At 38.9% G+C, this 26,653-nt stretch overlaps 1 protein-coding gene across 6 annotated transcripts; it reads left to right on the top strand.

The window, feature by feature from the left end:
- Positions 1-1,000: 1,000 nt before the first annotated feature.
- Positions 1,001-26,640, top strand: clcn1b (chloride channel, voltage-sensitive 1b). Of its 6 annotated transcripts, XM_036584780.1 has the most exons (24): positions 1,061-1,141; positions 1,374-1,540; positions 9,475-9,694; positions 10,418-10,549; positions 10,637-10,765; positions 11,248-11,381; positions 11,967-12,044; positions 14,970-15,048; positions 15,496-15,621; positions 15,773-15,857; positions 16,076-16,177; positions 17,274-17,358; positions 18,077-18,232; positions 18,567-18,636; positions 20,046-20,156; positions 20,288-20,501; positions 21,056-21,189; positions 21,542-21,723; positions 22,470-22,551; positions 22,908-22,984; positions 23,543-23,587; positions 23,707-23,811; positions 24,464-24,550; positions 25,698-26,640. In XM_036584780.1, the coding sequence occupies exons 4-24, from the start codon at positions 10,498-10,500 to the stop codon at positions 26,079-26,081; spliced, it is 2,517 nt and encodes an 838-aa protein (XP_036440673.1). In that variant the 5' UTR covers positions 1,061-1,141; positions 1,374-1,540; positions 9,475-9,694; positions 10,418-10,497; the 3' UTR covers positions 26,082-26,640. The 6 variants fall into 6 exon arrangements, with proteins under 6 accessions (XP_036440639.1, XP_036440646.1, XP_036440673.1 ...); XM_036584746.1 differs by lacking the exon at positions 1,374-1,540 and having other exon boundaries at positions 1,001-1,141; XM_036584753.1 differs by lacking the exons at positions 1,374-1,540; positions 14,970-15,048 and adding an exon at positions 12,634-12,712 and having other exon boundaries at positions 1,001-1,141.
- The last annotated feature ends 13 nt before the right edge of the window (positions 26,641-26,653 follow it).

Genomic DNA, 26,653 nt, shown 5'->3' with positions numbered 1-26,653 from the left:
GAAACGTGTGGGCCTGGAGGGAAAAGGGAGGAAGCAAAACGGAAATCCAGGCGGGAGGGGTGGAGGGGCACGGGCAGCCGGGCGGACGGACGGATGGGCAGGCCGGTGGGCCGGCGTACTGCCGGGGGAAGCTGGCATTAAAGGCAGACGAGGGCAGCTATTAGCCACACGCCGGGGCTAAGAAAAGAAATGCGGGCCTGCATCATCACTTTTAACACACACAGGCACACACAGGCGCTCGCTGTGTCTGATTTTGTACTCATGTCTGTGTTACTGACTCACTCGGCTGTCTCTTCAGCTCTTTTCTTTCTTTGTTGCTGCTTTATTGTGGAAATGCACATGTGGCTTTGCTCTCCTGTGTTAAATGTAGCACTGTGTCCTGGAGTAAATATATTTTGTTCCTCACTCAACACATCTGTGGTGAGAAGGAGAGACAATAAAGTTAACTTTGACTTGACTTTGCTCATCTGGCCTGTTTTTGCTTTCTTTTACTGTCTTTCAGTTTCTCTGCAGCACCTGTCTTTTTCTTTCTCTCCTAAACTGAATTTCTGTCACTTACCTCTCATCTGCCTGTGGTTAACCATGTTGCTATGGTTGCTTCCACCTTTTATTAGTTTCCTTGGTGTCTAGGCCTTTGATCTGCTTCCAAAAGACTGGACTTGTAGTCCAAATGTCTCCAGGGCTGAGGTACCCAGCATTGTGAGCTGATTTATTTGAGGTTATTGCCCTGATTACAAGAGTGCGTGAACGTACGTTCTGTGACATTGTCCCTCAAATTCATTATTTTGTTTTATGGAAGCAAGTAAAAGATAATGTATTTCATATATCTTTCTGACAGTGCGTTTGTGTCATTTTGCTTAAACGATTTGTGTGGTGCAAGCTCCGTAACATGAGTGTGAAATGCATAGTTATTTCTGTGTGTTTGTGTGTTGTAGGTACTGTATCGCAGGCAAACAACTGTGTATGTATTGCCATTTGTGTGTGTGTGTGTGTGTGTGTGTGTGTGTGTGTGTGTGTGTGTGTTTCAGGCACTGCAATACAGGAGCAGGACGGTGTGTACGTTTATTTTTGGCTCAGTGCGAGCTTGTCGATGGCTGCTGATACGTCGCAAAGGAAAGCTCTGAGATATCAACAGACCCTGGTCAGTCTCTCTCTCTCTGTCTGTTTCACTGTCTCTCTCTCACTCTTTTTTCTGTTGCATTGTGCTCAGGTACTTGATTTGCTGTGCATAGGGCTCATGCTGAGATGAGCAGCCTGAACTATAACAATATGAAAGGTCTTATCTGCCAAAAATAACTCCTTTTGAATAATGGCGCTCAAAGTGTTTATCTCCTATAGCTTAAACTTTAATCGATTTTCCATTCTATTCTTAGTGGTGACATGTTGAGAGCTTGCTGAAAGCACAAATGGTAGCTGGGAGACGGTTAGGACCTGTGGCGGTGCCCTGTTGGGCATGGTTGGAACAGTTCTCCGGTCATTACAAGGCATTTCTCGTGGTGCCTGTTGCTGCCAGGTTTGCATGCTATCACACTGACCCAAAGTGAGTACATGTGTTAACTTGCATTCTACTTTCCAACTTTTACTTTAATATATCATTGAGTTGCGGATGACTATTTTTATTATTTTAAAACTATTCAGTTGGCAGATCACTTTTTTTTCTTTGTTCCCAGCTGGTATTTCCTACTAAAACAATGAACTCTGAGATAAGCACTGTTTCATTTAAATTCTAGTTTGATTGTTTAATTCTACTGTAATAATTCTAATTCTAGTAATTTCTAAATTAACGCTGGTTAAAGCATTTCTAGCATTTATGTTTGTTTAAAACCTTTTACTCCAAGCTGCTGTTGACTGATTCATTTTTTTCAGCAGAATCAGATATTTTTAAACTTTTTAAAGGCATCATAAATTCTTTTACGGACAACAGACGTGTAATTGATCCATCCGGTGTATTAGTTTAGTTCTGTATTACGCACAGCCATATGTGTTGACCGTAACATGCAGCCCACATCTGTTTGGCAATATGCTAGCAGAAACCCGAGCATACAGGTTAAATATACATCTGCCAGTTCTCTTCAGCACAGGCTGAGGAACACATGGGCTCCACCTTATCAATTACACCACGCATCATGGCTCTTGCTCTCTGAGTGCTGTTCTGCCACCAGTGGAGCTGCCATCATTTTTTACTGGGTTGCTGGGGAAGCAATGGAAAAAGAATAGATGGGGAAGAGAGTGGACTGAAGATTGGAAGACGGAGATGTGTGTCTGGCATTGGTGAGAAAGTGAAAAGTAGTGGCAGGAAGGTGTCAATTCTTTCCTGCCCTCCCCTTCTTTCTGTCACTTGCTCGGCTTTCCCCTCTTGGTTTTGCACAGGCAGGACACACAGATTATACTCCCATACCTCTTTCAGCCTACTGTGCTCCCTCTCTCTCTTTGTTCAGTCAATAAGAAGGTCTGACACCAGAGTATCCTTCATTTATTTATTTTTTTTACACCCGCACACATACAAACGTAGGAGATCCATGTGGCTCCAATAGGTGTATAGGCGTTAAGCACTATCCACAACTCTATTTATAGGCTTTGTGAGCAAGCGTGTTGATCTCTTTATTATCAGCAGTGCTGCTCTGCTTTATCTTTTTGAGGCTCCCAAACAATTGTGAAACTGCTAATTAGCTCTGCATATATGCAGAGCATATATGCATAAGAACTATGCATATGGACGTACGTCTGATCCCTTTATGTTCAAATATGGTTTGCTGGACACAGATTAAACTTTGGGCTAAATTAGTTTTGGGCTAAATTCCTTTGTCACTGGGAATTCTTCACTGTTAAGTCTTGCATACTCTTATTAGGCCAATACTAAGTGACTTTTGGTTTGCTAGATTCAAGTAATCTTTAGTCCTAGATAGGGCTGAGTGATTTTTGGATTTTGTTTATTGAAATCGCCACTTTAGAGATTGCAGTTTTTAAATCGCAAGCACCACAGTTTTAGTTTTACTCTTGAATATTATCTTAACAAGACAAATGTAACCTAAAAATACAGAACTCACAAACTGGCTGTCTGACACACTACATTCAGCTTTGAAGTGTCAAGCCTGAAAAAATGAAGTGCTGGTCTTCTTGAGGGGGAAAAAGGTGGGGAGCTAAATTTGTAGAAAATAATCACATTGAAATTGCAATCGCAATATTGGTCAAAATAATCACTGTTAGAGATTTTCCCCAAACCATTCAGTCCTAGTCCTAGTTTTTTCAGTGGAGACTTATCTATTGGAATAATATCTATTAGAATAAATTCTAATCTGTGGTAAATAATGTATTGTTAAGAGGTCACACACATGTTGACTTTGGAAGTCACCATGGGTTTGAAATTGGAGGAATAAACCCTGTCAGAGAAGCAGAAAAGAAAGATACCTTTATCTGCGTCATATGACCAGGGGAACCCAAACATTTAGCATACCACTATATGTCTTGTCAAATTAAGGCCTCCATTTATAAAAGATATGATTTTAAGTGAATTGTTGAAGGATTCTAATTTTTTTTTTTTACTGTTACATGTTGTTTATAGCTTTGAATGTCATTCGGTAAAAATATAATTTAATCTATTTCAGGTTCAAAATGCTGGCGACCGAAGTGAACCAGCCCAAGAGTTTGAGCTGTTTCTTAAATGCTAGATGAACCAGCTTTGTGGAACTGTGTATTAGGGGCTGCTGACAGCACACTGTCAGCCACACATGCACTGGATTAATAACCAGCGCCTTATGGGTAGTGTAGTTATCTGACAGTGCATACAGTATGCCTCTCCCCGTCACATGGCAGGCAGGTATAGTCACCTATACCTGAATGCTTTCTGACAGTGAAGTGACAGTGTTCGAGGGGTAAAGGTGCACGACAGCAAATAAAAGGAGCGGAGAGGATGATCAGGGAGCATATTAACACCTATGAAACGGTAACAAATTTTGATTAAATTCTGGTAAGAATCAAAGAATATTTGTTGTCTCAGATTGAAATTGGTTTGGTTAATGTGATGTACCGATTTATATTGCAGCCGCAGTGTAGTTATGTTGTTACTAGTTCAATGCCATGTATTTGTATGCAAAAAATCACTTTAATTAATATTATCTGTGAACTGCATTATATCCTATCGTAGCTCCTGAACTTTATAAAATATTGAGTAATATTGAAAATAATATATATAATTTGCATACAAAATTAGTCTGTTTTTAAGACCTCTGAATTAAATATATTATTTTTTTGTCACTGTACTTCTGCTCTCTATACATTCTCATGTTTATGCAGAACTTGTTATAAAACTAATAATAGAGTTGCCTTACTGAGAGACTGTCATACCATGAATGTTTAAGGATGTCACACTTGCTGCTCATGATGATTAATCTGCTTAGAGCACATACCAATGACAAATCAGTAAGGCCTTTTTCTCTGGTGCGTGAGAATAACCTTCTGTGTTTGATCAAATATTATTGAGCTCTTCTAGGCTGTGTGGAAGTAAGAATTAGTTACATTTATTTCACAGAAACTGAAAGGTTTATATGATGGAGTGGATGTCTGTATGTAGGAAGCTCTTGAGCAATTTCAAAGGTATCCTATGTGTTCTGGCCATTTTTTCACCTCATGTCCACTAATAAGGCTTGTATGGTTTTATGTAGCAAAAGCAGTCCATTTTTACATTAACATTTTTCAGCCTCTCTTTAAAAAAAAGGAGGCATTTTTTGTTACAATGCATATAAGACTGAAATATGTAAATGGGCTCTATTCTGATTGGCTGCTCTGGATTGTGCCTCATTCAAAAAGCAGGCTGAGCTGGAACTCCCCTTATAACTTCAGTGTGAGCAGATGGGGCTAAACTGCTGTAGGCTGAATAGGTGGATATATGTAACTGAGTTTATTATCAAAAGATAGTGAGCACAAAATGGGCTGTTTTTTGCAGCATAGTTGCACTGCATGATCTGGGGAGTGATTTTTTTTTTTTTAACTTTACCAGTGTTTACATACTACATCAAACTCTTTTATTTAAAAAAAAAAAGTAAGGCAAATTCAGTTTTCTATAATATGGACTCGTTAAGATTGCCATTGTTGTGTGTTTTTGTGTTGTGAGTGTATGTATTTATGTGTGTGTATGTGTGTGTGTATACCTGTCCGGATCTCCGGATCTGTCTGTCAGTACCCGGGTCAGATTGTATCATTATGACTCATGCAGGTACACACACACACACACACACACACACACACAGAGGAATCCGTCATTATTATGTTTTTAATTAACTCTGAAAGTCAGGGTGCCCTTCACTTCTTATGTCTGTTAACAGCTCTCTCTCCCTTCTCTCTCCTTTCCTTCCAGTCTGTCCCTTCTAACCTTTTCTTACAGACAAACATTTGAGGATGTTATTTTTCAGTTTTCTTCTACCTTCCTCTACTAGTGTGCACTGTATGCTAATATCTGACATAACTTCTGATGTGATAACTTCAGCTTCAGTCTTTCATCATTCTCTTCATTTCATCAGTTTATGAATGTAAGACTGGAGTTAATGCATTGTTATTTACTACAAAGATGAATTTTTGGAATTGTATGCTTTTTTGCACATGGGCTTTATGAGAATGTTTTAAACTAACCTCTACCGAGGTAGAACTGGTAAGACAAGACACAGAACATTTTTATTGTCAGTTTTGACGCCGCATGCCAAAATGTCACCCAAGGCATTCAGTAAATAAACATGTTCAAGGTAAGTCAGGGCTAAAATGGAGATGGTACAGGTGTGGTACCTGTGTCAGTGGCTTATGCTGTGTCATCAGTGTCAAGCTGAGCACCACACAGTTTGGCTTCTGCATCTTAAAAGGTTGTTTTGGCCCTCTATAGTTGGAAAATGACCTAGCCTTGAATTACTGTACACACATCTCAGTGATTCAGCACAAGGATTTTAAATGTCAGACAAAAAGTATAGACTACAGACAATACACCAGAGTAACCTTAACCTTAAACTCTGGTATGAACTAGTGGAGTGGTGAGGTGGTGGTAAAACTGCAACAGTGCTTTAAGATCTCTCTTACGGTGGGATAAATTGGAGAAGAAGCCCCCAGGGTAAAATATTTCCTGATCTAATCAGACCTTATCTAATCTCAACACATTTACTGAATCGCTATGATCTCTCTCAGTTCATTTGGTTTTGAGAGGATTTTTTTGGAAGTAAAAGTTAGACCTTTGGGCCCAAAGATGATTATTTAGTTAGATTTTTATCATAAAGACACAGAGTTCATCAATGATTTTTTGTTTGCTAGCTAGCATTAGTATTCATCTGGCAATGAATTTTGCAGCTTGGCAGAGTTACAGCCACACCTGATCTGTTTTATGTGCAGTAATCATTTGCACATTCTGGTTAGTTGTTGAATAGAAGCTATTAGTTTAAATTATTGTTCCTTTAATAATAATAATAATAACAAGAATACAAATATTAAATGAATTAAATGTGCTGTATCATTCATAGAATCACTACAAATAAATTGACATTGTCATGTCTTTTGCTATAGCTTATTAAAATTAAGTGCAATCATCAAGACATAAATTGATAGAGGTGTCAGTTTCTCTTTAAAATATTAGTTATCTACTTTTATTTACAATGCAGATTTTGAAAAATGCAAACACTATAATAATTTGACATTATTGTTACTGTCCAAAAGAAATCTCAATTTTCTCAGATTTTTTATCTTTATGCTTCATTGGAACACAGCATCCTTTACATTGTGTAAAATAAATGATGTATGGGTCAATAGAAATGCTTTAATACCTCGGACGTTGATTATTTTGTTCCATATGTTCATGAGGATGAAATACTCATGCATGAAAAACTGAATTGTTCAGTTAAAAGGAATATAGGCAGAAACTTAGTAAGAGCACAGAGATATATTCTTGGTTCACTCTTTAAAGCTTGAATGCAAAGTCTCCTTCCTAGGTTATATAAAGTATTGAATAGTTTTACTAATTTTGTTGCCACTTTAAATTATCTTACATTAAAAGTTGCCTCTTTACATTATCTTATATTGATAAGATTGTTTTTGCTTTCTCCTGTAAAGTTACTATTTTGCTATTTTTAATCAATTTCCATAGCTGAGAATCAGTACCACTGCATCTTTTAAAGGAGCATCAGATGCAACATGAGAACTGAATGTGATTCCGAACCATGAAGGCCATTAGACTTCATGAGGACAAAATGAGCTAAGTTTTGTTCTGGTCTCGGAGAACGTTTCTCTCACACTGTCCGAAGGTCAATAAATTACCACTCTGACCTCCAATGGTGTGAACAAATCAACAGGCAAAATTAAAGAGAGAATGAGTGAGTCAACCTTGGTCTCACATTCACACACACCCACGTACGCACGGCACTCACTCTTGAATACCTTTCTCTCTTACGGATGTGTTTACGTTTATCCTGAGGCAAAATGTCATTGTTTTTGTAGGAGCATTAATTTAATGAGTTTTCATGTGTGGTTTTATCAAAGTTACTACTGTCTACTGACTCTTTTTAACTGTGTGATGTTAATGAGCTCTCTTACTGTGTTTGTGTGTGGGTGTGTGTGTGTGTGTATGAGAGAGAGAGAGAGAGAGAGGGAGGGAGAGAGTGTAAGATAAATGTACAAATAAACGTAAGGGTCGCTGTTGTTAGTTTTGGTGCTGTTTCTGTAAAGAATGCCCAAAAGAACAGCTGCACACGAGGTGGGTGAAACTACTCAGCATCATTACACTGAGAAAATTATTTTGAAAACAAATTAGGAAATTATTTAGATGAAGGAGAAAGTGGTTTTGAATGTGAAATGTCTGTGTAAATTATACATCAGGATGTTTGGTGTGCACACTGCTTCGGGAAAAATAATAGATAAAACATTAGTTTGTACATTTGCATACTGAAGCTTAATGGAAGATAAGTAACTTCTCAAAACATCAATTTTATTAACTTATTTTATGAGGCTCATCAGTCTAGTCATCAAATTCTGTCTAGTCTGGTGTATTAGGTCTACAGGCTGAACTGCAGATTAGTAGACTGCAGTAGGTGATCAAGGAATTTCTGTGGATTTGAAAGAGGTTTTGAAATTATTGCTTTCATGCAAAGGGGTCGCATATCAGGGGGAAAAAGTTTTTGTTTTGCTTTTTTAAATGTCTTGTGAAAGGAAGTGTCATAATTGCACAAGTAATCATAAACATGTTCATGGCCTTACTTTTGGTATGCTAGTTTTTCTAAGACTGCATTCACATTATAAGCCTCATTGCTTGAGGATTCTTAGCTCAGATCTGAGCTTTATCAAGCAATGGTTCACATTCGAGTAGGTAAGTGATTTAAATCTGTCATTAATGTAAACGAACCTGTGTCCTGAAACTACCTGCAAGCACGCACACGGCTTAAAATTATCTGGTACTGTGCTGGAATTCCAGTGCACGGCTGGGGTTGTTCAGATTTAAAATAAAAAAAAAATTGAAGCCTTTGTCAAATACACAATGTACACACACCTATGATGGTATCACAACAACTGAACTCTTGTGCCGTTAATGGAATCATCTTTGACTCTAATGCTGCTTGCTTGGACTGATAAAGTAAGAATCTGTTTTTGTTTAAACTGAAGAGCTGACTACTTATTTTCTTAACTACAACTAAGCTGGTCAGCACGCTAACAGGATAAAAGATAGCAAAAATGCTAAACAACTGCATCATTAACATCAGAGGCTTAAATTAAAGTACATACAATGTGATTCAATGTGAACCAACAATATAAAAGGCTAAAGAATGTCACTTGAATGACTTCAGTCAGATCTGCCTTAAGTAATGTTAGCCTCAGAACCAGGCTGAATCTCTAACGACTCTGTACTCCCTAAATAGTGTGCTATGTAAGTTTTGAAATTCTAGCTGCTGCCAAGTAGCACACTATTTATGGAGTATAGATATATTTTAGGTATATTATTCACTGTATTTAAATTCCTATGTAGTGCACTATGTAGGGAGCAGGGAGCCATTTGAGATTCAGCCCCTACTTTAGTATTAAAAACTTTTGTTTACATTGTGGCTCAGTCCAGTGTCAGCTGAATAATGCATGTAACCGTGCTACTTTGAAAAAACACTGCAATTAAGAGGCTATGCGTTTCGTTTTCTTATCATCATTGTGATCTTTTGAACTAATGCCAATGGCAGTCATTTGACCACATTGCTGTACACTGTTTTGAGGTCAATGGAGAAAAGAGCAATGACAGGTTTTAATGATAGGCGTACTGGAACTTTATGGCTTTGGAAGTTGTGTTTGGATTGGATTCAATCACTGTACATTTTTTGTTTTGCACAACTTGTTATTGTACTATCTGTTGTATATTTGTTTGAGTTTATTAATAAACAGGTTCACATTCACTTAATTTCTTTGTTTTGTCTTCTCTTTAATTTCTCTTTATTATGTCCCTCTCTCTCTCTCTCTCTCTCTCTTTCTCAGCTGTATGGAGAGTACAGGGAGCAGCTGGGTAATTTTGCCAGACGGGAAGCAACACGCCTGCTCACTGAGAGGCAATCAAAGAAACATGCTGCCAGTGCCCAGGGAACCAGGAGAGGTTTCGGTAGGGCACATCATGTCTCCTTGGAAACGGGAACCGTGACCTCAGGGTTCAGCCACTCCTCCTCAGTAAAGAAGCCCCGCCCCCATTCTAAATGCCAAGGTGGATATTTAGAAATCTTAATCTCAACTGTAGGTGAAACTGGTCTGGGCTAAAAGGACTGCTGATGCAGTTTTCAAACCAAGTAGACTGCTCTGTTAGCACGCAGTTTATTTAAAGTAATAGTTTCTTGAAAAATCTAATTTACACAACTTTTATCTTCCTCAAATGGAGTCAGTAAGCGAGGACATCTTTGGATTCAGTGTTCTTTTTTTCCACAATATACATTGTTGGGAGTGGGCTTTACAAAAGAAATACCAATACTATATTATGAAGAAAACATGTATTGGTTTCCATTATATGTCAGCTGTTATTCTTTTTAATAACTTGCTCTATCCAAAATATCCAAAATTGTTAAAAATGGATACACTGCATTTTTGAATGAAACTCATTTATTTAAAAATTACACCAATGTACATTGCATAGCTGTAATCAGCATAGGCTCCCATGTGGAAGCCTAAACTTTGTTTATCCTTTTTGTCCATTTTGGTAAATAACAGTGTAAACTTTAATTTCTCCTAATTTCGCCTCCTCACTCAGGTGCAAAACTAAAGATGCAAAGTTTTTTTTGCTGATTAACTTTTATATATTTAGAGTGAGAGGAAAATTCTTTAAATTTGATTTTATACCAAACTATCGGTTTAAGCCCAACTTTATACAAGGTGATATATATTGCCAGCATCATCTTAACACGAGTGCTTGTTGGTGTGGGTGATTATTATGCAGACTGCCTTGGGCGGATTCAGAGGTATATAGTGACGAAGCTTGGGGAGGACTGGCTGTTCCTGGTGCTGCTTGGCCTCACTATGGCTCTGGTCAGCTGGAGTATGGACTACGCTAGTGCTAAGAGCCTGCAAGGTATCTGCCAACCTTGATCTCCTAAAAGCTACTTGAGCTGCATTTAAGAAAGTTGCTCAGACTTAACCTCTGTCTCTCCTTTCTCAGCATATAAATGGATATATGCGGAGCTGAAAGGGAATGTGCCGCTCCAATATTTGGCCTGGGTCACCTATCCCATAATACTCATAGTGTTCTCCTCTCTCTTCTGCCACCTGGTTGCCCCACAAGCTATAGGTGTGTGCTCCTTCTATCTGTTCCTTTATTACAAATGGAAGCTTGCAACCCACTACCTCATCTTTCCACATACCATACAGTATCTCCACACACTCTTTCTCTACCTTATCCTCACTCTTTTCTCATTCCTGTCTTTCATTTTTTCTTTTATTTTTTCCTATATATATGCGCATTGTTTTTTGCTGATTTATTGTATGGAGGGGGGATCATGATATGTCCTCTTTAAATCCATCCCTTACCTCACTGTTTTGTGGCTCCTTTTCACTGCTCTCTTTTTTACACAGTGCTTTCTTTTAATTGCTTATATCTAAATTAATGCTGTAGGCCTGTTATTTATGTACTTCTTCCTGAGATGACTTTCTGTATGTCTTTAAAAAAGATCACAATGCTCACATTAATCGGTCAGGTTTTTCTCTCTGTCCCCTGTTCACATTCCTCTTCCTTGTTGTTTCTCTTTTCTTCCTCATGTTCCTCTCCTTCAGGCTCTGGTATCCCAGAGCTGAAGACCATTCTGCGAGGGGTGGTGCTGAAGGAGTATTTGACTCTCAAAGCTTTTGTGGCAAAAGTCATCGGTCTGACCGCTAGTCTGGGCAGTGGCATGCCTCTAGGAAAAGAGGTGAATGTTCTCTCCTCCTCTAAACATTTCCTTGCTCTCCCTCTCTGTTTCTCTGTTATAGTGTCATATTGTAAGCAGTAATGCATCAGTATGGAATTTCTTGGCTGTCATTCCTTGTTGTGGTCGATAGGGATACCAATAACCACAAACAAGTGTGCACCTAGTTCATGTACATATATGAAGTGCAGCTACTGTGCTGTGCTAATGCATTTGTAACCCTATAAAAATAAATGTTCTCAGCTAACCTGCTAACCTTTCCAATTTCTACAATTTAAAAACCAGCATCAGTAGATCGGCATATATGTAGATGAACATTATTGGATATTGACGTTGGTCCATATACCCATAGTGGTGCATCCTTAATAATCATTCAAATTCCCTTTTTATCGGCAAGTAATATATCAGACACTGATAAATGATTCACTCCTATCAGTAAGATTATTCAGCTTTGCTCTGACAGTTTCTTCACCCAGTGTAGTTTATAAACATTAGCTGCAAACACTAGTGCACTTATTCTTTATTTAAATTGTTTTGTACTAAGAATGTTAGTAAGAATGGCTGATTGTATCTTTTTGCAATTCACAGGGCCCTTTCGTCCACATTGCCAGTATCTGTGCTGCTGTGCTGAGCAGAGTCTTGTCCATCTTCACTGGGGTGTATGAGGTAAAACTGCCACCAGCCCCTCAGTGGCGGTATGTGCTTGTGGCTGAGAACAGGGCTGCTCTGGCATGAGCCTTTTACATCAGCATGTACATGCTGGCTCACAGAGTAATAGTAGCCCTTAATGCTGATCTAGGATCAGATTGACTCTCTGCTTTTACTATGTAAGTCATTGCTCCACTAGTGTACCAGAGTCAAAACTGGCCTCAGATCATCAGTTAAGGGTAATGATAGTATTGTACTTACTTTGCCATAACACCGAGTATCTATGTGACAACTTGTCTATCCAAGTCTTTCCGTTCATCTAATGTTCTTTTAAGCATTCTAGCAATCGTTTATTTCTTATTGAATCCATTTTTTCTTCCTGTCTTTCCTTCTGTTTCTATCTCCATTCCTACCTCTGTGTCTCTCTCTCTTTACACTGCCTCACATTTTCTCTCCCCCTACTTGTCTTTGTGTCTGTGTTTTTGTCTCTCTGTATTAATAGTATTGTCTGGCATGAGTATTAACTGTCTTCCCTCCTTTGATTGTGTGTGTGCGTGTATGTGTGTGTGCGCGTGTGTCTCTGCGCTGTTTTCTTAACCCCGCCCAGAATAGCGCCCATATTCAGGACCTACTGGTGTGTGCGTGTGCGGTGGGAGTGGGCACCTGTTTCGCTGCCCCTGTGGGAGGCAAGTAACATCTGTTTTAGTCAGTGCACACTGTATCTTATGTATAGTAAATGCACTCTCTCTACAGAGAAACAGAGAGAGAATAATAGATAAATATTCCTTCATATCCTCCATCTCACTCTGCTTTTGGATCCAGCTTCATGTTGGGTGTCCCTAATAACAATGTTTACAGAGAAATCAGGTCAGGGAAGGTATGTCACAAAGCAGGATTTCTCGGTTAGGCAGATAACTTAAGCCGGAAGTCAGACCTGTTTGACAGGAGAAACTATTTCAAATATGCCCCTCCCTCTGCTATTTCATCGGAAGGCTAATTCCCGAAACACAAGCATGTGTGCTGTGTAAACTGGAATGCAAGCATGCTTGTGTTAACTTTAGCTGTAAACAATTATCACAACTGATGCTACATACATCAGCACAGCTAAGTTAGCTTGCTAACTTTAGCTAACACAAGAGCTAGTTAGTTAATGGAGGTGCAAAAAATAATAAATTCTAAGATGCGTCCTAATTCTATCTTGAAAGATTCTGAATCTATCAACAATTTGATTTCTATGTAGGCTCTGAGTTTCCTGTACTGTAAAATAAATTTGTGTGCACTCAGCAATATTATAAAGTAGGGTACTGTGGTATAGCCTGGAAAGGAGGAAAAAAGCAGGAGCTCTTTAATGTATACGTGTTTGCAGTCACAAGTTGGTCACAATTTTCATGCATATGAAATAAAAGAACTGGAAAAATGCCAAATATGACCCTATGTAAGAATGCAGCCCTGTTAACAACCCTTAGGCTAACAGGTAAATCATTAGAGTTAGGCTTTATTTTATATGTTACGTTCATTACACAAAACCTAACCTTACCCAACCTTACCCAAAACCTAACACTAACCCTGGCCCTAATCCTGACCCTAACCTCAACCTCAACCCAAAACCTAATCCTAACCCTTACATATTTTTGACATGTTACTGAGGGTCTATTGAGTGTTTGATTTATCTGAAAAGGTCCACTCAAAGTGTCACCAAGTCCTAAAGTACTGAATACTAAGCCCTAGTATGTAATAAACCTGGGGTTTTAGGGGGTTAAGCTAGAACTGCTAGTTTTTACTAACTAGTAAAATTATTAAAACCAGTCTGGGTCAGTCAAATTACAGCAGTGTTAGCCTGGCAATAATAGAAAACTCATATAAAACCTCATTTACAGCTAATTAAAGGAAACCTTTGGATTACTGGATTGTTGGTGTTATTTGGATAAAAAGCCTGCTATAAAGTAGAAGTTTCTACAGTAAATACTGCTCTATTGTTATGTTATATATTGCTGTATAAGCTTATAAGCATATGCTAAAGGGGATGTGGCTTCTCATTGCCAGTGCATGTCAAACATTGACAGGCAAATAGATAAGCCTTGTTATCCTAATTGGTTGGATGTTGATGGTCCACATCATTTGTTTTTCCTCACATTTACAAAGTTTGTAGCAGTTGTAGAGTACAGATGGTTTCCTCCGAGCATGTATTTTAATTAACAGCTGACAGAATATGAGAAAAAGTTTGGCAAATACTATAAAAACTTTCTACACTTAAAATTTATGAACACATTTGTGTTATCCAGCTTTACTGAGAAATCCTACATTACACCTCTTATTCATGCTATCATACTATACCTTTGTATTCTCAAAATGTGTAAGTGCTACCAGAGTGCAATATAATGGCATACTAGTATATTTTATTGCGTACTGGCCTCAGGTATGTAAATACACCCATGGAGACTTGGTTATTATGGACAGCTAATGTAAAGCTGGTGGGAGTTGTGCTGTATAAACCTTGCTATGTGCAGAGTTGGTGTTGGGTTCTTGCCACCCTGCTTTTGCTCCTAACCTGTTGAAATACTGTGCTCGGCTCTCTGGTATGATATATTCACTTCACTCGTTTGTTTCCCCACTGTTCCCCTCTTCCCTCATTCCTTTTATTCTCTCCTTTCATCCCAACTCTCTGTCTGTCTCTCTCTTTCTCTCTCTCTCTTTCTCTCTCTCGCTCTCTCTCTCTCCCTCCCTCCCCTCCCTTTCTTCTTGCTTCTCTTTTATCTCTATTCTTCTGCTTCCACCCACACAACGGCCTCTCTGTCACTCCTGATCCTCATGCATCCCTTCATCTCCGTGCCCTCTCTTCCATCTTTCCTCTCTATCACCCATCTTCTCCTTCACTTCTCCATAACACCCCCCCCCATCTCTCTCTCTCTCTCTCTCTCTCTCTCTCTCTCTCTCTCTCAGTAGAACCCCTATGGTTACACTGATATTCTGACAGTGGGGTGTGCTGTAGGGGTCGGCTGCTGTTTCGGCACTCCTCTTGGAGGTAAAATACCCTTTTTCCCTCCCTCTGTTTATCTTTCTCTTAACATTTTTCCTCTCCTTTCTCACTGTATAAAGCAAATCCATTCCCCCAGTCATTTTACATTTGAGTTGTTCTGTAATCAAGTCACAGACAAAACGTGTGCTACGGGCAAGAGCCAAATGAAAATACATTTAGTAACCATCATTACATGAGTCATTCTTGTCTTCTAAAACAGCTTGGATCTCTCTCTCTCTCATTCTCTCCCTCATTCTCTTTTTCTCCTTATCTTTCCTCTCTCACTCACACTCTCTGATTCTTTTTCTCTCCCTCTCTCGCTCTCATTTCTCTCTCATTCTTCTTTTACTCACTGCATCTGCATTTCTCACAATGCTACCCACCTCTGCAACTCTCTCTCTCTCTCTCTCTCTCTCCTCTCTCTCTCTCTCTCTCTGCGCCTCTCCCCTGCAGGCGTGTTGTTCAGTATTGAGGTCACGTCCACATATTTTGCGGTGAGGAATTACTGGCGAGGATACTTTGCAGCCACCTTCAGTGCCTTTATATTCAGAGTCCTCTCCGTGTGGAACAAAGACTCCGGTTGGACACACAAACAGACACACCAAACTGTTTTACCAGGGCAATATAAACACTACTGCTAATCTCATTGTATGTGCATTATTCACAGTTCAGTGAGGGGATGAATAGTTTTATTTGATGGTGAGATTTGCTGTTTTCTCTTTTCCCACAGTCACTATTACAGCTCTGTTTCGCACAAACTTCCGCATGGAGTTTCCCTTTGACCTGCAGGAGCTGCCAGCATTTGCTGTCATTGGGTGTGTGTCGTACACATGCAGAACTGTTCAGTTCAAGTTATACAGAGAATGCGTACATCCAGTTCAGTGTCTTATGAATTATAATGGATAGTGCTGCAGGGACTTTTGATGTAAGAGAGGAACTGTGTGTGTGCATGTGTGTGCATGTGTGTGTGTGTGTGGGTGTGCATGTGTTGTAAAATCTCTCAGAACAGTCCTGTTTTTTTTTTATCTTTTAGGATCTCGTGTGGATTTCTGGGAGCTTTTTTTGTGTATCTGAACAGGCAGGTTGTTTTGTTCATGAGGAGACCAACAGCACTCACCCGTTTCCTCACAAAACAGTACGAGGCCATTTCTTACACATGTGCAGTACTCCTTTCCAAATTACATATAACTATTTCTAACATATCTGTAATATCATAGTACTGTGCAAAAGTCAGAGACCACGCTTTGTTTATTTTATTTCCAGTCAGAATGGTCGTTAAGTACAAATTATTCTTTTTCAGAAAATATTTAAGTAGAAGATTAGAGGATCATTTACTTGCATAAGGAAGGGGAATGTCAAAAGAATAATTTGTGAAAAAAGAGGAGTTCCCAAAACTGGAGTTCAAAAAATTTAACAAGATACAGAGAAAATGGATCTCTTAGTAACCGTTCAAGACCTGGTAGACCAACAAAACTGTCACCATCAGATAAACAGTACTCAAAGCTTTCAACTTTGTGAGAAAATCAAGCCATTTTTACTTCAGGTCTAAAAAGGTGTTTCTGTACATCCTTCCACTGTGAGAAGACAACTTGACACATGAGTCTGAAAGGATGTCTAGAAACAGTTACTGAGAAAAAAGGAAAACAAATAAGCTGCTGGTGTTCTCAGCACAATGTACTGACTACCACCTCACCATCACTGAATGTGTCTGGGATTACTTGAGAGAAGCATAGAATGCAACCATTTTTGGAGGTCTAGAAAAATATTCCTGCAGAAAAATATTCCTCCTGAAAACAAAAGGTGGGCACACTAAATACTGAAAAATTTGAAATTATATTTATTTGTGGGTGGTGTAGTGTGTGGCGCTGTCGCCTCAAGAAGGGCCTGGGTTCGATTCCCCGGCCTGGTGACCAGGATGCTTTCTGTGTGGGGTTTGCATGTTCTCCTCGTGTCTGTGTGGCTTTCCTCCCACAGTCCAAACACATTAAGTCAGGCCAATTGGAGATGGTGTGAATGTATACGTCTGTGTGTTGTTGAGGCTTCTGTGTGATTTTTTGTTAAAAATATAGCTTGTACTTGGCCGCTTTGAGTGGAAATTAAATAAATGGTCTGACTTTGGCACAGTACTATCATTCATTTGCAGTCATTATACTTAATTGTTACATATTTATTTGGTGTTTTTTCATCTGTGTCATTCATCTGTATATTTTCTAAATACTGCATTATTTTAGCCGGTTGATTTATCCTGCTGTGGTGACGCTGATTGTTGCCACCTTCACGTTTCCTCCAGGCTTTGGCCAGTTCATGGCTGGTGAGGTATGTGCTCACTGTATTTTACTGAGAAGCTTTAGTGAATTCGTACTCTTAGATGGTATTTTCAGCTGAGTACTTTTTGCCATCACTTTTTCAAATGCTGAATGACTGTATGTAACAGCCTTTACCTGCCATTGCATGGTAGCCAGTAGGTGGCCAGTATTAGTCATTGATAAATGATAAATTGAAATTATTATTATCAGTCCAATTTTGGAATTATAGCCAATAATTACAAACAATTACTTGGTGCCCCATTTGTCCTTGGGCATGCAGTGATTCTTTTCAATGCATAGCATAGTGGACAGCACCACAGCCCCACACATGGAAGATTGAAGGTTGGATAATATATAAATATGTGTAAATAATTGGTACAGATATGTAAATGTTTATAATAAGTGTCATGTCTGATTTAACTATGTGAGAGGTATTTGGAATTATTCAACGATTCATTTTCAGGCATTTAACCTGTTCTTTGTATACGATTTATATGAATTTTTGAAAATTGTTTTAAAATCCCAAAAAACAAAACTTTATCTGTATTTGTACCAGCCACAACAGTTATTAAGAATCACTCATCATTATTAGTCCAGAAATTCCATATTGTTACATCTCTAATTACAGAATTAGATTAAAATGCAGGGATTTTGCTGTCAAAATTAGAGATGTAAAATATATGGATTTTGGTGACCCGCCTTTTTGCCTCCCCCTTTCCGGTTTATAGCTGATGCCAAGGGAGTGTATCAACTCTCTGTTTGATAATTTCACCTGGACGAAGATCTGGGGCTCTGCTTCACCTCCCGGCCTGGGACGCTCTGCCGCGTGGCTTCATCCACAAGTCAGCGTCTTCATCATCCTCCTCCTGTTTTTCATCATGAAGGTATGCACTCATGCACATTTATTATAGGAAAAGCAGAACAGCACTTTTACTCTGAGACACATATATGGCCCTGCAGTTTTAAAATAGCTCTTAATATAGGCACAGCTGAATCTGAGCTCTACACATCTTTGCTAACATGTGACCCTGGCAACAAATTATAGAACAGATGGTATTACAGTTTATTTAGATGTGAGATTTATTTTGTTTGCCTGAGGAGGCTTTCAGATGATCCCTTATTGACTTACACACCAGGTCATATTTTTACTAATTACTGCATCAGAATGCTAATCTTGTTCTCACTGCTTTTCTGTCTCTATATGTCTCTGTGACTCAGTTTTGGATGTCTGCAGTATCTACGACGATGCCTATCCCTTCTGGTGCCTTCATGCCTGTCTTTATACTGGGTCTGTGTCTTAATATGATGTGCTATCTTCATATAAGTTTTAGTTTTTAAAACAATGATGATTGATTTGAGTCCTGGAAGTTTACAGAGTCCTGAATATATTTAATGCTACTGAATTACGAGTGTAACAATACATTGCGATGGAATAATGTAACAGTGCAAAGTCACACTGGTGACACCAACACAGTCAATGCTATATGATACACTTCCAGCACTAGCCTCATTAACAGGTTGGGTTATAACATGAATACAGTAACCAATTTTCTTGATTCAAATTTTGTTCAAAATATTGTGAGAATACTGCTTACTCTGAATAAAAAACAATGTATACTCAGTATCTTGAAACTAATCAAACTGATTGTTAGCACAATTATGTCAAGTCCCCCTCCCTTAGTTACTGCTGCTACATCTGTCAAATCTTCAGCTCAGACTACTAGGTAGGACACTTATGTAGCACTCACAGACTAAACAGTTCAGTAGTACAAAGGAGAATTTAGAAGTACACAGATGAGAACATTTGAAATTTTTCATTCCAAAATAAACTGCCTTTACAAAATGTTTAGTGCAGACATACATGTTTGAGAACTGGCATAATATAAATGTTGGCCAATTTAAATCATACAAAAAAAAAGATTCCAAAAAATGCGTTTACATTAACGTCAAGGCTACTTGATGTAATGCAGAAGGTTTTCATGTCTAAGAAGAAGGAGGTTTTAAAGGTTGGAAGATATCCTTTCAGATGAGCGAATGGTGAAGCCAACACTGCTAAAGAGGACTTGTCATCTTTTACACAAGTCTTTTAGCAAGCAATAGTATTTATATGAGTGCATTAATACTTATCTTTACACACAGTGATTTAATCACATATGTGAGCGCTGTTTAATCTGACTGAGTTATCAAGCGAACTCTCGGCAGCAAAATTAAGAAATGTATCTAGCTATCTGATCATTTTTCTTTAGCACTGTCTATTGTTAGACATCATATTATATTGATTTTTAGCAAATCCAGTAACTCAGATGCAGCTAACCTTAGAGCTAGCATAATTCTGCTGGTTAATTGTTTGCCACTGAGCTGTGAGTTTGGTCTTCCCCTTAATTCCAAAAGTTTTTCAGCTTTATGAATGAAACAAAGACAGCAACACCCACCAGATGATCAGGATAGCGTGTCTAAATGACACATTTCTCAGCAACATCATTTCTTAACTCACTGAATTTCTCTGAATTTTATCTGTTTAATCTTATCGTTGAATTTTACCTAGTTTTTCTTTTGCTTGATGGAAGACATAGAGTTTAGAAACTACTGTAATTGGATGAGAAGTATGGTAAAAGTGTATGGTTACACACCTATACTGACCACATGTTGATGTCATGCATGCTTTAATGCCACTGTTGCCATTGAATTCTACCGTAGGAGCTGCATTTGGCCGGCTGGTGGGTGAAATCATGGCCACTCTCTTCCCTAATGGAATTCTTTTTGATGGCATCATTTACCGAATCCTTCCTGGAGGTTACGCTGTGATCGGTTAGCAAACCTTTTTCTGTCTGAAATCTTCTCATTTCACTGTATGTGTTACAACCTTTCAGTGTGTGGTTATTTTCATCTTAAAATCTTTGTGTTTTTATGATTGTGTTTTTACGTGTGAACCTGTATAGGTGCAGCAGCTATGACTGGCGCAGTCACACACACAGTGTCCACTGCAGTGATTTGTTTTGAGCTGACAGGCCAGATCTCTCACATCCTGCCCATGATGGTGGCAGTGATCTTAGCTAACATGGTGGCACAGGGCCTGCAGCCCTCTCTCTATGACTCCATCATCCAGGTCAAAAAGCTTCCCTACCTGCCTGAGCTTGGCTTTGGACACATAAGGTAACACACCAGAGACTGCAGGCGGAACCTGCACTGACAAGCACCACACTGACCTGTCCATGCTCAGACCTCAGATGCTTTTCTCAGTTGCTCAAATTGTTAACAAACTCTGTTGATTATCAACAGGGATAGGTTTAGGATTAAGTTTAGGTTGGGGGTTGAAGTCAAGGTTAGAGTTATGTTTAGGCTAATGGTTGCATTTAATTGAATTTCTTATGTTAAGTTTAATTTAATAAATATGTATTTGAATGTTGCCTAAAGACAAAGTGAGCATTAAAAAAAAATCTACAGTGGACTTTCAAAATAAAGTGTTGTCTGTAGTAAAGTGAATTTAGTTTAGAAATTATTTCAATTATGTGAAACGGCAAACTGTTAGGAAAGATATATATTTTATTGTTTAAATATAAATGTGCACATTTTGACAGAAACCAAGTTATGGACTATAATTTCTAATTAGGTTGAAAGGGATTGGTCAATTCCAATCAAACTGATTGTTTAATTGTAATAATAAGAATGTGTTTCGTCTGACCTTTCTGTCCTCTGACCTCTCTCAGCAAGTATAATATCTTTGTGGAGGACATCATGGTGAGGAAGGTGAAGTTCCTGTCTCCTCAGTCCACCTACCGTGAGCTTGATCACCTCCTGCAGTCCACCACTCTCAAAACCTTCCCGCTTGTGGATTCTAAAGGTGTATGTCCTTCGTCTTTAGAGTTGCTTCTGTACTTTTTGATATTCTACACATTTCAAAAACATCTAATGAGAAATCAGGACATTCTTGGGAAAGAACAGAACCAGCAGCTGTAGAACATTTTAGAGCAGGCAGTGTCAGTCAAAGGGCAACTTTTGTCTTTCATTAAAGGACACCTGTCCAAAAGATAATATCCCAGTAGACCCTATTGCTTTACAGGCCAGTGCTCTACAATGAACTTTTGTGCTCATTGCACCATTTTGCTTAATTTGTGTATATTTATCTAAAAATATTGCTAATGTTAAACATAACATTTATATTTAGTAGATTCCAATCATGTTTCTGTCCACAGAGTCAATGATCTTATTGGGCTCTATTGAGAGATGTGAACTCCAAGCTGCGTGTGACTGGTGGCTGTCGGCAGAGAGGCGGGTTTATAATCAAGGTCCAGGTTTACCCAGTCCAGGGTCAAAAGTCAGCTGGGAGTGCTTCACATTTATAGATGAAGAAGAACAAGAGGAGAACAAAGAGAAGGTGAGGCCAAAATGGATTCACAGAGGAGCTGCTCATCCTACAGTCTACAGTCTAGCTACAGTCTAGTTGTTTGGTATTCTTTTCATGGGTTGTAGATTTCAAGCTAGAGCCACAAAACTTTGCGTGATCTTAGAGCCTATTTAGGAATAGTGTACTTAGGTTTTCATACAGCATCTGTTCACATACATTGTTTTTTCTCACAGATGATAAATGGCAGAATGTTGAAAACACATCTTAGCTGCCATAAATATTAAATAATAAAGCACATATCTTGCACTGCCCCTCATAGACATTACATACAGTCTCACATTTATACTACCACATAGCAACCGCATAGGGTTAATATAGCAATGGCCTAGCAATACCTTCGCAACCACTTAGGATTTCATAGCAATGGTGTTTTGTTAAGCTAGCTTAGTTTGTTCACAAAATTTCCCCTTCTACTTACAGTCTGCAGTTACTAACTATAAATTAAGTACATTTTCTTTGTCATAAGAAAACTTCCTATCTCCAAAATGGTAACTTTACAGAAAAAAAAACCTTTATAAAATGTAATGAACATTAATGTAGAATGTTTAATAAAAATGGAGTTGCAAGGTTTTGACATGAAGGCTTTCATGTAGATCAGGATATGTAAGATGTGTTTTCATCTTCTTTGTGCAGGCATCTTTGCTTCAAATGAGTTATGATCTATGATGAGAATTAACTGATTTTTTTTTTTGTTCTGATTTAAAAATGATTTGCAGAGTAATACAGTCTCTGAGGAGCCGAATGGCCCATTGGCCTTTTCTAAATCTGAAGAGGACTCCACCAATCACAAAGCATCTGGTGAGTTTGGCTCAAGACCAGGGATTTTAATATTGCTCATTTACAGAGTTATTATATTTATGAGGAAAAAGAAACAGCAGCCAGTTACATGGTTACACATGTGCCAAAGATTCTTCCAAATAATCAAACCAGTCAGTAGTACTTACTTCCAAAAGCACTGCTGGCTTTTTCCTTCTCGTAAGTGTTGACATTATACTAGTCTGACTGGTCTGACTGATCATCATGCAGAAGCATGTTATTCTTACCTATGCTACACCAGTCTGAGTCGTATAGAGTGGTCAGGAGAAACTGGGGTTCTTTAGAGCCTAAGACGTTAACAAAAAAAAAGACTGGACTGATGCTGTGAATCATCATAGGTACCCTAAAGTCCATGAGGAGTGCCCTTCGTCGCCTGTTCTCCACCTCGTCCTCTTCAGAGCAGGCAGAGTCACAGGTGGGTGTCATACATGCAAGTAAAGGATTAATAAGGGAAGTAAAGCTGTGTCAGCAAAATGACTGCATAATTGGCCTGGTTACAAACAGCTCTGAGTAAAACCCTTTAAAGGATGATAGCATCTGGGACGCTGGTGCCATCAAGTGGTAGTGCCATCAAGCGGTGGCCTATTTTGGACGACTTTTTCTTCGGCTGCATACTTTTCCTTCATTTGCTTGAAGTGATCACTATGGCCTTCTGTGCTAACACTAGGTGGAGACAAATTCCCCTACTTTCTTTTGCTGCATATTCAGCACCACCTCTGCCATATTTTGGCGTTAGCAGCATTTCTAGGCCACTGGAGCACCATTTCTCTGAGTAAGCAGTTCATACCAGCAGATGGCATCAGGCACTCTGTACAGAATACTTATAGCTTCAAAGCAGAATGAAAAATTGAAGTGCTTATTTTTAGTGTGAATTATGAAGCAACCCTACAAATGTGCATTTTTTCTCTCTCTCTCTATTTCTCTCTCCTTCTCCCCATAAAACCTAACATCTTTTCACTGGATTTTTCCATAGGACCCCTTGCCCCCTCCTCTAACAGAAAACATGACTCCAGACGAGGTAACCAGACTGAAGTTGAATTCAGCTTAAATACTCTAAACAACTTTATCTGCTTTCTGCATATTACAACCAGTTATTGTGATATCACCACTGATGCCACTTCTGATTGGCCTGTGCAGATCAAAGCTTGGGAGGAGGGTGAGATGGATAAGCCTATTGACATTGATCAGATTCGCATTGATCCCTCCCCATTTCAGCTGGTGGAACGAACATCACTGCATAAGGTAGCTGTTGTCTTCTGAACCACTCAGTGTTGCAGGCTGAAATACAAATATTTACAAGCATATATAATGCCAAAACCAATACATATAGTTCAACGGTAATTTCATCGACTTTCCAAATTCAGAGTGTTTTGATGTGAAATATTCCATTTTACAGAAACTTGCCTTGTCAGAATACAATGGTGGTGACAGGAACCTGACATCTGAAGAGTTTAATGCTTCTAGGTTATTAAATGGGATCTTAGTCTTTATGTTTCTCTGCAGTGAATCATTTCACATCACAGCACTCTGAATGATTTTGTTTTCATTTCATCAGATTTTTGGGAATTCTAAGGAACTGCCCTTTAAAGATAGTAAAAGTAACAGAAGATGTTAGTCTTGTAGGTCATGTAACCCTGTCTTATTGTCTATCGAAGCATTCTCTACACATTTTTCTGTTTTCCCTCCTCTAACACACCTGACTTAGCACACGAAAGGCCTGTTAACTAGAAAATTAGTTGAATCAGGTACTCTAGACGAGGGAAGATACCAAAATGTACAGAGTGAGAGGTCCCCTTTATTCAGTGTTTTTGTAATATTTTATTTGTATTCTCTCTCTCTCTCTCTCTCTCTCTCTCTCTCTCTCTCTCTCTCTCTCTCTCTCTCTCTCTTTCAGACACATACTCTCTTTTCTCTGTTGGGTCTTAGTCATGCGTATGTCACCAGCATAGGTAAACTAGTGGGGGTTGTTGCCCTTAAAGAGGTGAGTCTCTTTCATGTCTTTCACATCTGTCTTAGTCTCTTTTCTTACTTTTGGAGACATGCTTGTTTGTAGTTTATGTAATTTTAAGTTTGATGTTTTTTTAGTGATTTGACTGAGTATTTTGAATTCATACTGTATGTTTGTGTACACATACACTGACCAACCACTACATTAAGTACACCTACCTTCTATCTTTGTCCATTTACCCTATACAGTCATATAAAAAAGTAATGACATTTTTTTTGACATATGTGGGCATATCAGTATTTGGTCATCAGCTGACCAGTTTGCACTGATAAATGTTATGTAATAGAACAAATTACAAAGGAAATTTGTCTTTTCAATCAATTATTTTAAAATAAATTATCTGAGATGTCTTTTTTCTGTTAAAAAGTAAGTACACCCCTGGCTTCAGTAACTGGTATTGCCCCTTTTGACAGAAACATCTTTACATAGGGGTTTCCTATAACTGTCTACCAGTTTCTGGCATCTGCTGGAAGAAATTTGCCCACTTCTTGCAGATCCTGTGATAAAATTTGGGGTCTCTTAAAGACTTATTATAGCGTTTTTCAGTCAGCAAAATTTGCCTGAACATGTTGGCAGTGTATTTAAATATTCTCTACTTGTAGATGATCTTCTGGACAGTGGAATGATTGATTTCTAATATTTTGAATATTTTCTTAAACTCCTTCCCAGACTAATAGGCATCTACAACCTTCTTTCTGAAGGCTTTAGAGAGCTGTTTTGATCTAGGCATGATGATAACCCAAACTCCAATAACAAAGAGGAAACCAGACCAGACATCTTTGAATAAGACGGGTTCTTCGAACATATTCTCTAGTGCACCTGATTTCAATTTGACACATTTGAAAAATATATATATATGCTGGGAGTTTTTAAACATTGCTGCTGAATGATCCACCACCCAAATAATACCTGTTCTGGGGTGGTTCTGTTGGGGTCCTTACCATTGTAAACAGGATAAAAGGGAGCTAACCAAAGCAGATGGACTACAGTCTGTTATTGTAGAAGTACAAAGTGCATTTGTCAGTGGAGCAGATAAAATGGCCGAGTGTAGAAACAAGGAGGTGTACTTAATGAAGTGGCCAGTCAGTGTATAAGTGAGGGTAACTTCTCTCTCTCTCAGCTCCAGAAGGCAATTGAGGGTTCGACTCGCAGCGGTGTGCGACTGCGCCCCCCTCTGGCCAGTTTCAGAGATGCTAATCGCAAAGCCAAAAAGCGCCCCCACACACCTTCTGCGCCCTCTTCACCCACTCGAGACAGGGAGCTGTGGAGTGAAGGAGGAAAGATGGATGTGAAAGATGACACAGAGTCCAGATTGGCCCCGGCCAAAGAAACAGAGTGCAAAGTCACCACAGGCAACAACAGCAAAGATGCAGGCAGTTCCTCCGAGGGCCAGCTGCCATCGCCTCCCACCCGCTCCTCTCCTTCCATACCTCTGTCATCCCTCCATCCTGAGCCCAAACGAGAGACAAGTGAAGAGAGAGAGAGTGATGAAGAGCCTATTTAGGACTGCTGTTTTTATCTTCCACAAACTCAGGCCTCTGGAGGGAGGCGACTTATAGCACGGTGCATTCTGGGATGTTGAGTTCAGTCTGAGCTGAGTTTAGGCTGCAGATGTGCTAGAAAGGTATACCATGTGTAGTTGTTTTCTGAGATTTTCTACACAGTGCCCTTGCTCTCATGGCTATGTTTCTCTACATCTGTTCTCTCAGGATACTGAGTAGAGCCTAATCTCGGTCTGCCGGCAGAACCTGCACTGCTTTTCAGCAGTTATTGAGAAGCAGGTGCTGAACTTCAGATCTAATCAGCAGACTAAACACCTTAGTTACCAGAATGATTCACTAAATTGTTTTCTAAATAATTAAAGCTATAGCATTATGTGTCTGTTATCACAATGTTTAATTATGGTTAAGACTGTTATTGTAATGTAATTACTGATGTCTGTTTTTTTGTTGTTGTTAACAAGGTTATTACCTCACAGACCTGCTGTCATTTCAAATCAAAAGAAAACCTTTTTTCATTACAGAAGAATTATGCACAATAAAGCATCATTTCTTCTTTGTTTATTTGTTTGTTCTT

The sequence above is a fragment of the Colossoma macropomum genome, unplaced genomic scaffold, assembly GCF_904425465.1.
Source record: "Colossoma macropomum unplaced genomic scaffold, Colossoma_macropomum, whole genome shotgun sequence".
In the NCBI taxonomy this organism is placed as follows: domain Eukaryota; kingdom Metazoa; phylum Chordata; class Actinopteri; order Characiformes; family Serrasalmidae; genus Colossoma; species Colossoma macropomum.
This window is presented reverse-complemented; position numbering and strand designations above follow the sequence as displayed.